At 40.5% G+C, this 14,135-nt stretch overlaps 2 protein-coding genes across 4 annotated transcripts in view; one reads left to right on the forward strand and one right to left on the reverse strand.

Annotated features, from left to right (window-relative positions):
• The window catches only part of LOC138949180 (eEF1A lysine and N-terminal methyltransferase-like), a 52,887-nt gene extending 41,693 nt beyond the window's left edge, over window positions 1-11,194 (forward strand). For all 3 annotated transcript variants that reach the window (XM_070320954.1, XM_070320955.1, XM_070320956.1), the window contains 2 exons: window positions 7,418-7,546; window positions 8,251-11,194. In XM_070320954.1, the coding sequence (XP_070177055.1) occupies window positions 7,418-7,546; window positions 8,251-8,570 (449 nt within the window). In that variant the 3' untranslated portion in view covers window positions 8,571-11,194. The remainder of the gene's footprint in view (window positions 1-7,417; window positions 7,547-8,250) is intronic.
• LOC138949181 (uncharacterized) lies at window positions 615-4,793 on the reverse strand. The gene is made up of 3 exons (XM_070320957.1): window positions 4,504-4,793; window positions 3,849-4,030; window positions 615-1,972 (listed from the first exon to the last, which is right to left on the reverse strand). The coding sequence occupies exons 1-3, from the start codon at window positions 4,705-4,707 to the stop codon at window positions 820-822; spliced, it is 1,539 nt and encodes a 512-aa protein (XP_070177058.1). The 5' UTR covers window positions 4,708-4,793; the 3' UTR covers window positions 615-819.
• Window positions 11,195-14,135: the final 2,941 nt, after the last annotated feature.

The following is a 14,135-nucleotide window of genomic DNA, read 5'->3' on the forward strand; positions in this document are numbered from 1 at the left end:
ATGTTCTTCCGGTGTGTTAAAATAAGTCTCTTTAGTGCATTTTTTCCCTGACGCCCCCCCTGCACCCCCCAAAAGGGGTCTGCCCCTGGACCCGGGACAATTTCTTTCAGTTTAGTGAACATTTTTGGGTGGCACCCATATGTAATTAACAGCATTTACAATAACATGTCCATCTAAAAAAAAAAAAATAAAATCATTACGAGTTCTGATAAAAGTTGAAGTATCTTTTAGAACGAGTCGAATGTTTACAGTTTGTAGTTGGCCAACTGATGCAATACATAATATAATAATTTATTTTATAAAGCGCAATTCCAACATAAGAGGTTTGCTTAAAGCGTTCACACGCAATAGCCAACTCACATACCCGCATTGTATTAACAGATAAAATAACACACTGCCGTGATTGACATTATACGTATTGTGACTGATAAGCTTGTAAAGTTGCAACAATAATTGTAATTGCAATGTAATAAAAACATGTACTGTCTGCTATCAACTACAAAATGTAACAAGAAGAACAAGTCCGAGAGGACCCCTTAGTTACCTAGTTCTACCCCCCCAAAAAAACAGTTTACAAAAGTAAAAAGGTGCATCAAACTCCTGTGCGGAAACCACTTCGTGTTGTGTGGGGTGCAGACCTGTCTAAGAGTAAGACTTCATTATGACAAAGAAATAATTGTGACTGACATACTGACCGGAACAACCGCAAACTCAGGGTGACAAAATATTGATCTTCTAGTTCTAGAAGTACTTTAACATCAAACACCTAGACTAGGCACTAGACGATGGTCTAAAGTTCGCCTTTGATCAAACTTGAAATCAGTTGGTATTTAAAGCAAAGCTCGACACCAAAGGATCGCAAAGGTTTGAGAGAAGGCAGGCAACCGTCCACACCTGGTTGATACTGCCAACAGATTTCAAGGGGACGGTCAACTGAAAAATGCGGTTCACTTTCACTCTTCGAATGGCTCTTTCCACATGAACGCGAAGCCTTGAAATTGAAACGCTGCTGTCAATTTCAACTGGTGAAAACTGTCCATTGTTGTAGCGAAATGGAGGTATATTCAGGCCCACTTTCTGCTTTCGGAGCACTTCTGCAATCAAAAACCCTTTATCGGCCATGACGCTGTCGCCTTCATCAAGCAGGGGCAGAAGTCCAGAGTCCTGCACGATCTGTACATCAGAACAGCTTCCTGTCATGAGCGGCGATATAAAAGTTATGGGTCCATTTGGAGCAATGCCGACCAATCCCTTCAATGTGCTCGCGGACTTGTAGTTCGAGTATATTTGGGAGTTCAGCTTTAGTGACGACGGTGTTTGGCACTTTATCTCTGTACAATCGAGAATAACTCTTGTTGATGGGTACTTGTCCTTGAAACATTGTGGCATATGTTGGTCAACGAGCTGTCGGGATGGCCAGATGCTCATAGAGCCCAGGGCAAAATACAGGAAATTTGCCCAAGCAATACATTTTCGACTTGCAGTCGACTGCGAGATGTTGAACCTTACTCCAAGGTCCGTCTCTGTAAATCCTTGGCGAACCCTGCAGAGAAACATGAACAGTTCATCTGCCAAAGGTAGGGCTCGACTCTGCTGGCTCTTCATAGGGTCACATGAAACATAAGTGTAGTACGGCTGCCTCATAGTTCCTGCGCTCGGTGACAGAAAGTCAAACAAGATCTGAAATGTTCTATAGTTTGGTAGGCCGGTGTAATGTTCAAAAGTGTTATCATCTGCAGAAAAGCGCTCCACCCCAAAACGCTCTAACCGCATAACTGCCACTTTCTCCTGCTCTCCGTGGAGCTGGCCTTCCAATTCTTTAATCCTGGCAAGGAGACTGTCTGTATTGAAAGTATCTTCCTCAGGTTTCTCACTTGCCAAAATTAAAGAACTGGAAGGCCCGCTCTCTTTCGGATTCACTTCTTGTTCTTGTCCAGTAGGAAGACCTTCAGATGCAGCCGCTTTCTGTTTCCTGCAACACACAAAGAAATCGACACTAAAAACATTGTTTACAAAGTCTTAGAAAGTAGTTAAATCTCAAATAAATCTCATATTCCGCAGAAGGAATTAAAGTTCCATCTTCTCACCACCACCACCACCCTTCTCAACTGAAACCCACACCTCCTATCTTTCAACAGTATTTTGCAAATTAGGAGACGGAGGGGAGATAGAAATTAGAATTATAATTTTGTGCTAAGCATCTTGGCTTTTGTTTCCCTTTTCATCAGTTTTTGTGTTCCCCATCTTTATCTAAGGCACAATAAGAAAAGGTGTGGTTAAGGTAACATAGCCCCAAAAAATAGGGTAGGAAGGTAGGCAATCACTTTTTTTTGTTTTAACTTTTTTTTTTCTAATGTGTACAAATTAAACCTACTTGACAGGGAAATAAGTGTGCGACTCGAGCGCTTTCGCTTTCATTGCGTTTTCTGCACTCATTTTCTTGTTTTTGTGTTGTTGTTTTTTTGACAAATGTAATAAAAAGTTATGGGGTCGGCCCCTAAAAATAGGGTAGGTCGGGTTACCGTAACCACACCTATATTTTTTTTTAGGCTTAATACTAGGTAAAAAAATTTTTTTTACTCTGTCTACTCAAGTGAACTGAGTAAACTGTATATTTTACAGTGTCATTGTATAATGTTAGTTTAACTTTCAGTGTGTAGTAAGCCACTACATGATACGACACTAATGGGGGGGGGGGGGGGGGAGGGGCAGTGGCGGAGCGCCCTAGAATTTTGTTCTCCGCCCCAAACATTGCAGAAGCTTGGGGCCCAAGCCGCCCCAGGATAAAAATCCACCAACGATAAACCAAAAGTTATAAGGACAGAATCATGACTAAAATTAGCATTACGATCAAGGGAAAACAATCGATCAAAATCATCAAATAGAGCATGCTAATTACAGTTATCTATTTGTGAGTGTGTTGGTTAATCTGTTGGGCTTTGAGCACATAATTCACGAAAAATAGCGACTAATTAGCCTGTCTATTATTATTATTACAATCAAGAGTGGGCCCCAGATTTTATTTTCCGTCCCAGCAATTTGCATCTCTGAGGCTATTGTGAGAATGTGACTAGGGATCGCGTTAACGCAAGATTTGTGCGTATCTGACACACTTTTATCAGAGGTGACGCGTTTTGAAAACTTTTATGCCTAATACATGTATACGCAAAGTGGTTTGGTTCAACTCAGTGCTAAAATTTTGTATCTGAATACTAAAACAGACTATAAAATAAGAGAGACTTGTCTCTGAATTCATTGTAGACTTGCTGATTTTGTTAAACCTATTTTTCTTTTCTTTTTGTTTGTATACATGTATGGAAGTGTATATTGCCAATTTATTTTGCTTGTATAGTATTGTTGTATTTGTCCGCTCAATTTGTATACATATATTAACTGTCTAATTTGTTACTTTTTTGGTTAAAGTTATATCTTTGTTTCAAAGCCCTCTGGGCCCAAAACAATAAAATACTTGACTTGACTTGTTGCCAGATGACTGAAACAGACTATAGTTAGTGACCTACCTGCATGCAGCCATGTGTGTCTGTGAAAGTTGGAAGGAAATTAGGTTAGTGGCGAAATAATGGCATGACTGACTGCGCTAGATAACCTTACCTCAGTCTTGTTCTGTTATTGTTAAGTTTTGTTTTGGTTTTTTAAAGTTTGCGTGGGTCATACGCATTGTGAAAATTCCAAGTGCGATCCCTGTGTGGCTCCAGGCCAAATTTAGTGTGGACCCATGAGTTAGCCAGGCAATGAAAAGAAGTACACTGTGACTCTAATGATACCTTTCAGACAGTGCAAGTAAAACTAACCAATGCAAATAAAATAATAAAGCTGTTGAAACTCACTTGTTCCCTGGCTTCTGTGGTGATAAAACAGCTCGTTTGGTTGGTGGTTTGCGAGTGGGAGTGGGCATTGTCCATGGAAAAATACTGGGGACAGCATCAGGTTTCAGGGATCTCACCACTGGTGTCCACTTGAAATCATCAGGACGAAAATGGAGGGAACACACAACAGTGTGCTGAAGAACCTGTTGACACCCGAAAAGAAAATTAATACAAAGTTCCATGTTTGCTGTAATGGAATAGGATTTTTATGTAATAAAAGCAAAGGGTCTCATTCTAAAGAGGTGAACATTGTAACCATTAGGCTCTTCAACCTAAAAAAAACAAAGCTTTTGGGCTAACTTATGATTCCACTGAAGTAAAAGTTGTTATTACAATATTCTGAGAAGTAGCCTGCAGCATGAATGTGAACAGCCAAATGTATGGGGCAGGCCTACTTGATACTGATAGTTGTTACTACTAGTACTAGATCCATTTAACACTCGGTTAAAATCTCAGTTCATGAGCGATCTTTTTGAGATGTTCTTCGTACTTGTAGCAGAATCAATATATTTAAAATTCGAGAACAGAAATTAGTGTGGTATTTGACCGAAACTAGTAAATTTACTGTACTAGACTAACAGTACTCAGAAGTAAACAGCGTAACTCGCTAACTTACCTTGAAGGCTGGACCCGAATCTCGACGAATTTTTACGAGCCAATCCTTCCTACGCTGAACATCCGTAGCACCAGGAAACTTGTGAAATGAAATCCTGTTGTTTTCATCAGACTTTGATCGAGTTGACGTGCACAATGGTACGCAACAATGCTGATTTGCTCTAGAGGAAGAAGGACGCAGTATTACTTGTTCTAGCTCCGCCATGATGAAAGATCCTCACCAGCCTCGCTTTCGTCAAACGACCTTCACCTCATTAGATATGTGCATATTGCCAGAATATAGAGAATTCCTGAGACATTAAAGCATTGTTGTATGTCAATAACAAGAAGAGCAAACGCTCGATCGAGTCACTTTCGCAGTTCTGAATATTATATGAGGCATCAGATGGACAGGAAGAAATTGCTATTCACAACACAATGAGTCACGTTCACATAAAATTTGAGCCCGGTCACTTTTATAGTTTCCGAGAAAAGCCCAACGTTAAGTTGTGTGTTGCCGAACAGAAAAGGCTAGTTATCTCCCTTGTTTTTCTGATAACGTTCGTAAAAGGCTACAGATGTAAATACTTTGATGTAAAGAATAATCCTACAAAGTTTCAATCACATCCGATGAACTTTGTCAAAGATATAAAATATCTAATTTTTCCTTTGACGCTGACCTGTGACCTTGAAAAAGGTCAAAGGTCAACGAAACCATCGTTAAAGTGTAGAGGTCATTGGAGGTCACGACTAAACAAAATATGAGCCCGATCGCTTTGATAGTTTCCGAGAAAAGTCCAACGTTAAGGTGGTGTCTACGGACGGCCTGCCGGACGGGCGGCCGGACAGACTAACACTGACCGATTACATAGAGTCACTTTTTCTCAAGTGACTCAAAAATGGTTTCTATACGTTGGTGTTGTTTTTGTGTGCTTTTCAATTGCGAAGTTCAGCCGTTTCCGGATCGCAAAAGCGTTTCACGACTTTCGTGATCAACAATATGTTCAGTCTCATGGCTAAATGCAAACATGCAAACACCAACAAATTACTGCAATCGACAGTCAGGAGTTCAGTCTTGGACGTAGCAACACATCTTTGCAAAAACTCACGCTGAATTTGAAGTTACGGGCTTCGAACAAAAAAATATGAATGTCGTAACACATCGTATCCAGACTCGACGCGCGAACATCGGACAGCAATGTGCTCCATGACTTTGCCACATCACGGCTATTTTTAGCTCTTTGGCGCACAGGAAGTTCGAACAAGAAAATAGCCCTTTGAATCACAGCCAAATATTCACAGAAAACACCAGAATCATATCATTTGCTGAAACTCATGGCGTCGTTTCCTGACCTACGTTACGACTGAAGATGGTTTTTACTTAATTGTCGAGCCTGCAAAGCTTTGTCACAAACTTACACACCGCGGATGGCGACAATGTAGTGTCGGAAGGATATCGAGTGCAAACAGTCTCTCAAAGCGCGAAGTTTAGCGGAACAAAGCAGCCAAGAAGTTTTCGTATCCTCTGATCGTCGATGTTCGACATTCATCAAGTACTTAAAATGGGTAATCTGAACGCAACAGGAACTTTCAACAAATACAGCAAACTCTGACGAATTGTGTTTTGTGTAGTTATTTTGGGTCAGACGGGCTTTGCCGGCAGGAAAGGCCAAACAGTGCAGATTCATGTCTGTCGCACAGGAACCGAAAGTGGTTCAAGCATTTCGTTTCTGTGTTGCGACATTCACCTTAGTTTTGTTCCAAATGTCATTTTTTTACCAATATTAGTTGAAGTCCTTACCTTTCATAACTAGAATGTGTTGGGTAGAACACAAAAATACTGCAGAACTGATAAAAAATGCACAAAGGATTGAAGGCTTAGGTGGTTTAAAGTTGGAATTTGGTTTCCATGTTACAACATTCATCACGTAAATACAACACTTTAAAACGTCTCTTATTCAGCAACCAATTACTCTTTTTGTCTAATTTTTGCATTATTATGTATAGCAAACAATAGACTTCATAGTAAAAACAATTATTTTGTATTTCTTGACACTTTATTTTTTACTTTGTATGTAACACTTTGGACCACCATTTCTGAGAATGACCCATATATATACGACTAGTGTCTGTCTGTCTGTTCGCGATGCACGGCCAAAGTTCTCGGTGGATCTTTTTCAAATTTGGACACCGTATTCAGCTACACCCCGGACACAACCTCATCGATGAGATATTTCAACACGTGCTCTCAGCGCACAGCGCTGTGCGCGCTGAACCGATTTTGTGTTTTTTTTGTCGGGATCCACTACCAGTAACTCTTCCTTATCTTCTCCAGTGTTTTCAGCCGCGATTATCTCCCTTCCTCCGTGTTGCGTCAATCCATATTCCCGTTACTACGTTACTATTTTCAGAAGGTCACTGCACGTTACTATTTTTAGAAGGTCTCCAGTGTTTTGCGCGTTTATCTCCTTTCCTTCGTGCGCCGGCAAAGCCGGCGTACACCCGGCAGAGCCGGGTCCCAGGCGCACCCTGGTATTCGGTTCTACTTCTTCCCGGCGAAGCCGTAATCATCTAGTAGGACATATGTTGCTAAATGTCCTTCTCTTTTGTATTCTTTAAAAACAGTGCAATATGGATATTCTGAGGGAATGAACTATTAATATTACATATGATAATCATTAGTTCCCTTCAAAGTTCCAGATGTTGTAAAGGTTTGTTATACAGTGAAACCTCTGCTTTAAGACCCCCTCTACATTAACACAATTTTCTTACGACTTTTACTTCACAGTGTCAGTAAACTATGTTTTAATTAAGACCCCCTCTCTCTTAAGACCTACATTTTTTCCACTTTTTTTGGAGGTCTGAAAATTCAGGTACCTATGTATTGTATTGACACGTTTTATTGTACTGTTCTAACAAATTGTGGGGTTGTGCAGATGAAAAACAAGATGTGGTGATGTTTGACGTTGACAGCAAGGACAGTTCCATCGGTCTTTCCTGCCCCCCCCCTGCCTTTGTTACTCCTGAGTTTCTGAAAACTACAGCTGACACCTTGGGAGATGAAGGTAAACATTGCCAGTAGACAACAATATTTATATTATAATGGACATTCATTCAGATGACAGCTGTTGTGTTAGAAAATTTGTATTATAAGTTCAGTATTTGCTGGCGACATGTAAACTGACACCCCTTTTTGGGTCAGGGAGATAGCTCAGTCCGTAGCAGATAGCTCAGTCCGTAGCTGTCTTTAAACCCCAAAGTTCAGTGAGGGATTTCCCAGAGTCAACTTTGTGCAGACTCTCCTTGGTGTGCCCCGTGTGCACGCATGCGCACGGTAAAGATCAAGGCCACAGTCAAAGTCACATGGAAAACGTGCAGGAAAAAGAAAAGAAATAAATTGGGTAGCGCAATTGTGTCGCTGCATGTGTCGCTGCATGCCGTCCCCAGCACAGCAGCCCTAATTTCCTTGAGGGAATTCCCCAAGGATAAGAAGATAATCAAAATACCAAAAATAATCATTCTGTTGTTTAATGGTGCTTTCTTTTGCTGTCTGAATGTTCATTACATCAAATTACCTTGAGCTTAGTCAGGTGCATGAAGTTTTCAATCATGAGAAAGCAGGGGCTAGAGACCCGTGCGTGTTAAAAAGGTTATAGTGACCTAAAGGCCATTTATTATACCGCTTGATTCTTTCCTTGCTTTTTGATTGACTGGTGTGAGTAATTGGTGGAAAAACTTATTGCCTTTTTTTGTTTTGATTTTTTTGTAGGTGTGTTTGTGCTGAACTGTGTCTGCCGCGACGCATCTCTGCAAAAGAGCATCGTGGAGAGAATCAGTGACATTTTTTCTTGTGTCACATGTGTCGACATTCCACAAGAGGTCAACAAGGTCATTTTTGCATCAAAGTCATTCAAGGCCACTGCTGACTGTGCAGAAAACTCAGACGCAGCTCGTTCTCAAAAGGAATTATTGCAGAGTGTGAGCAAGGCGGTACAAAAACTGGACAGAGACATTGGGAAAGTGTCTACATCCTGCGATGTCAATTTGGCAGGGTGCATTGCAGATTTGCAAATTTTAAGTATGAAATGATGCTGTGCTTGAGAAGTCAGGAACTTCTGGCAGTGTGTGCGTGTGGCAGTGTGTGTGTGTATACGCGCGTTGTTTGTGTGTAGCATGGCTGTGTGAGCAAACTTTTGTGTGAAATAGAATTTTTTTGTAAATAAATATATGATAACACTGCAAGAATCCTTTCAGTTAAAAATTATGTGCATGTCTGTGACAGAGTATATATCTGTGTATGCCGGTAAATACGTATACCCTGTTTTCTTACTGTACACAAAATACATTCTGGGTCAAATCTTTGACAAGGCAACACACCTTGCAAAACTCTAGTAGCTGTAGTGTGGCAGACAGTTTTTCCAGTATTTTGCACTGAATCATCAAACTCTCCTTTTCTTGTGTAACGTCCCCTGTATGCAATGTTGAAATGTAGCTACCCGTCTGAAACATTTAGTCATTGACTTTCTTTTGAAACAATCCTTGTTCTCTTACCATCCACAGATTTACCTCAGTCACCATTCGCGAAAGTACTATCCGCCAAGTCAGACTTTCAAACAGAATGATACGTAAGCAAGCATGCTACGTGACAATATGAAACATGGCAACTGGCGTAATGCAAAGCATACGGTTATCTCGTGTTCTCCGTGATACATGTCCTTGGGTTTTTCAATGTTCGGTGATTTCTATCGTTACATGCGCAAGGGCTATCCGCACTGAAACGTCGTCTGCAACAGCCAACATAGACCATGCAGGTATTTGTCGCTGACAATAACATGTTTTCAACACAGAATATTATGTCAGAATAGCAATATAAACGCTATTGTGTTTTTAGCGTAGCAATAGGGTCCTATATTCAGACTTGAACAAGTATAATGCGACCCATCTTCGACTCATTGACATTATACTTGTCTCATCTAAATATTGGACCCTATTGCTATTGAAAACACCATAGCTGTTAATATTGGTCAGTGTATGTCTTTGACACAAATGTTACATAAAAAATGTGAAGCCAAGAAATGATACCTGGGCCCGTATTCTTGAAACAGCTGCAACTCATATACTGGCCTGTAAAACCACTTCCGCTCGATAAGTCCGCTAAGTGTTATTTATGAAACTCCGGTAAGGACTTACCCGGGTGTCTCCGAGCTGTAAAGTTAGAGGACCCATCCCCCTCCTCTAAAACCGTCAATTTTGAATAAATCTTGTTAAAATATTGTTTGTAGATCTATGTCCCTCATGGACACACATTGGTGTCATTTAAGCACCAATGCATTGAGGACAAATACGAGATACCGCTCGCGAAAGATTTCAACCGATGCTCGATCATACCGGCTTGTGGTGAAAGCGTGCTAGCGTCTTCTTTAGTGCATTACAGTGTCAATTTATTTTCAACTGATTCCGTGGCCGAACGGTTCTCTCGTTCGCCTGACGCATGATTGAGTCGAGTTCAAATCTCCATCTGCCCGTAATTTTTTTTTACTCTTTGGCATTTGTTTATTTTTGTTTATTTTCTTCATGTGCAAAAGAGTACGTTATAATAGCAAAATTGATTTGAAAAAAATTATTTTAGGCAGAAATGTTTTGTTTTTTTAAATCTTTGGTTAACATGATATTAGTTTATTGATAAAGTTTGTTAACTTAAACATGTAAACATTTGATTAAAAAAATAAAATAAATAACCATGAAGAAGGATGCTCCCCGCTTCAAAAAACAAAGGTGAGAGAGAAGACAAAAAAACTAAAATGCGGTAGCAGCCACCTGCATGCAACTGAGATTAAAAACCAAAAAATAAAAAATAAATAAAAAGGGTCTCCCCGTGTTTTTATTTCATTCAGTTTGTTTGGGTAGTTGCTATTGACTTTGAAACTGACACGCTGGCTAAAAAGCAGCAACATCGAGTCCTTCAAAGTCAAACTGTCGTTTAACTACCGCCTAGTATTTATTTTTACTGCCCAGTAATTATTTATTTTTCTCCGGTATTCATGTGTGTCTTGCGGAAGGTCGGCAGCTACCAGTGTTGGTTATTTTTAGAATTGAAGATTCTCGATGCTTGCTCTTCTCTGCACACGCGTTACCGGCGTTTTCGCCAGCGTGTCAGTTTTAAAGTCAATAGCAACAACCCAAACAAACTGAATGAAATAAAAACACGGGGAGACTTTTCTTTTTTTTTTTTAACCTCAGTTGCATGCAGGTGTACATGGTATAGTACCTAGTAAACGCCCATCCCCCAGTTTCGACCAGTGGAGTAGACAAGGAAAATAAATAAAGATTATTCAGTCTGCTGTTATTGTTGTTTTTCAATTGTTTCCTTTCCTTAGGCATGTTTCGGGGATTGGACAGAAAAAGGTTTCTAGAGTGGCTAGAGAATCGCAATACATTTTTGACTGGGAGGAAAAAGAAGAAACGAAAGCTTCATCTTTGGTTTAAACATAAGTTTATTTCAACAAATGTTACAATCATGACATGTATACAAAAGACACAGGTAACAGCAACAAGCTAGAAGCTTATAGTGGTGTTCCTGCATGGATATTACAACGTAAGGCGGTAACGGCTGAACAATTTGTCTAAATAAACCAAATCGATTAATAACATAATAAACGTTGCATAATCATTATAAAGAAAGACAGTAAGAGGAAGGAAGGAGGGGAAGAAAAGGAATAACAAGTCGCGTAAGGCGAAAATACAATATTTAGTCAAGTAGCTGTCGAACTCACAGAATGAAACTGAACGCAATGCCATTTTTCAGCAAGACCGTATACTCGTAGCATCGTCAGTCCACCGCTCATGGCAAAGGCAGTGAAATTGACAAGAAGAGCGGGGTAGTAGTTGCGCTAAGAAGGATAGCACGCTTTTCTGTACCTCTCTTTGTTTTAACTTTCTGAGCGTGTTTTTAATCCAAACATATCATATCTATATGTTTTTGGAATCAGGAACCGACAAGGAATAAGATGAAAGTGTTTTTAGATTGATTTGGACAATTTAATTTTGATAATAATTTTTATATATTTAATTTTCAGAGCTTGTTTTTAATCCGAATATAACATATTTATATGTTTTTGGAATCAGCAAATGATGGAGAATAAGATAAACGTAAATTTGAATCGTTTTATAAATTTTTATTTTTTTTACAATTTTCCGATTTTTAATGACCAAAGTCATTAATTAATTTTTAAGCCACCAAGCTGAAATGCAATACCAAACCCCGGGCTTCGTCGAAGATTACTTGACCAAAATTTCAACCAATTTGGTTGAAAAATGAGGGCGTGACAGTGCCGCCTCAACTTTCACGAAAAGCCGGATATGACGTCATCAAAGACAGTTATCAAAAAAATGAAAAAAACGTTCGGGGATTTCATACCCAGGAACTCTCATGTCAAATTTCATAAAGATCGGTCCAGTAGTTTAGTCTGAATAGCTCTACACACACACACACACACACGCACGCACACGCACATACACCACGACTCTCGTTTCGAATCCCCCTCGATGTTAAAATATTTAGTCAAAACTTGACTAAATATAAAAAGAAGAGGGATGGGTAGGAGTTGTGCAGAAATTAAAGTTGTTGTCCGGTTTGACACGGCAGTTTCTGCTATTAGGTTTAGTTCACAGGCACAGCCGGAATCTGACCCCTTTATCACCCCTTCCTCAGTGCCAGGCCGCCAGCGGTAATTAATCACCCATCCCCCGGTTCCGCGCTGGCTACACAGTAGTGACTGTACAACCGCGCGATAGCATCACCCACACAAGCCATCTCAGCAGTAGAAGGCTAAGAGAAAGGTTGTGGCTATATCCACGGGTCCGTGTCTCTAGTCCCCAGGCTATATCCACGTCACTGACGTCATCGTGGCAGGGGAAGCCTCTTTTTGTTTTTACCACAACACAATCAACTCTTTTGACAGCCTGCAAACTAAACTGGAAGCCTTTACAGGAGTGCACTCATGTGCAACTTTCGTAAAGTTCGTCGAGATCGATAGCAGTCATCAGGAAGTATCGCACAAAATATAGATTCCTATTTTTCCATTATCGGCCATGTTGGCTCCGTAGCTCAGACGGTAATGAATAGTCAAACATATATGAGACCTCCGGTTCGAGCCTGGCCCCAGTCTTCTTTTTATTTTTGTTAAAATAAATTTTTAGACTTATTTTTCCCCCTCTTAACTTTCCTTTCTTTTACGTTGCTCTTCTCTTCTTTTCTCCAAAACATTTCGTTGATAAGAGCTGAGATAGCAATAAAAATGCACTCCTGCAATTTTCACCGGCAGGACGGCAGCTGGCTTTGTTTACATTGTATCACATAAACTCCCCTCTCCTACCATTCAAAGTGCTGCTGATCGAACTTTGGACCCTGTATTCCACTCATAGAGAGCGAGTTTTCGCGAGGAACAGGGTTGAGCTACGGTAGGGTCACTACGCATGTCTGGTTTTTTTCTTCGCGGAAACGCTGTTGGGTTGTGTCCAGTCGCGTCCCTTGCAACAAGATGGCGACAAGCGCGTTACGGATTTACTGTTGTGGAGAGTTGATGGACGACGATGATGAACAAGCAGTACTGTTTTATTGTTGATGTGAATGTAATGCCAAAACATCGAACTATCGATTCGAACGTCAATGAAGAAGTGAGCGTGAAAATCGAGCGCAAAACAGCCGGGTAAAAGTTCAGGGCGCTAAAGTACATTTGAGCCGAAATCGCACCCAAACTCCTGTTGACCTCATTTCTTCCCAAAATAAACATCACTGCTAAAATAAAATGCATTAAAACCAAGACAGTATCCAACCCAGTATCCTTAATTTTTGAAAGGCTAAGTGATTTACAACAAATGTCTTCTCACAATCCGTAACTTTGTCAAAAAATATTTGCAGAAGTTTCTCACCTCGCCTTGGCAGCCATCTTGGAACTGGAGAGACCCTACGCAGGAAGCAAGGTTGAAAGTTGGTTAACCGGTGACGTCACTCCAGTCGTACCGGACCGAGTTTTTGCGACCTCCGGTTCGACTCGAGTCACCTTAGTTGACGCTAAAACTCGCTCAGTGTCTAACTCGTTATTTAAGAATAAAAGAGAGTTTTTACTTTTAAAATTTGACGGCTGAAGTCAGTGAACTGAAGTGCCCAACCGAAAGCAGCAAAATATAAGGCGAGAGTAGCGTCCCTTGAGTACGATGACGTCAGTGACGTGGATATAGCATCGAGTCTAGAGACACGGACCCGTGGATATAGCCACAGCCTAAGAGAAAAGCTCCCTTCTACTAGCAGGCCAATCTTACATGGTCCATATATATATTATTGGACCATGTAAGATTGGACCATGTAAGATTGGACCATGTAAGATTGGATCATGTAAGGTTCGACCATGTAAGGTTGGACCATGTAAGGTTGGACCATGTAAGGTTGGACCATGTAAGGTTGGACCATGTAAGGTTGGACCATGTAAGATTGGACCATGTAAGGTTGGACCATGTAAGGTTGGACCATGTAAGATTGGACCATGTAAGGTTGGACCATGTAAGGTTGGACCATGTAAGATTGGACCATGTAAGGTTGGACCATGTAAGGTTGGACCATGTAAGGTTGGACCATGCAAGATTGGACCATGTAAG

This window comes from Littorina saxatilis, linkage group LG15, assembly GCF_037325665.1.
Source record: "Littorina saxatilis isolate snail1 linkage group LG15, US_GU_Lsax_2.0, whole genome shotgun sequence".
Lineage (NCBI taxonomy): Eukaryota > Metazoa > Mollusca > Gastropoda > Littorinimorpha > Littorinidae > Littorina > Littorina saxatilis.

Bases quoted from the DNA above. Each gene is read 5' to 3' on its own strand.
- LOC138949181 (XM_070320957.1), bottom strand. From the start codon at position 4,707: ATGGCGGAGCTAGAACAAGTAATACTGCGTCCTTCTTCCTCTAGAGCA. The intron at 4,031-4,503 runs GTAAGTTAGCGA...GGGTGTCAACAG, and splicing joins ATTCGGGTCCAGCCTTCAAG to GTTCTTCAGCACACTGTTGT. The intron at 1,973-3,848 runs GTGAGTTTCAAC...TGTGTGTTGCAG, and splicing joins CCACAGAAGCCAGGGAACAA to GAAACAGAAAGCGGCTGCAT.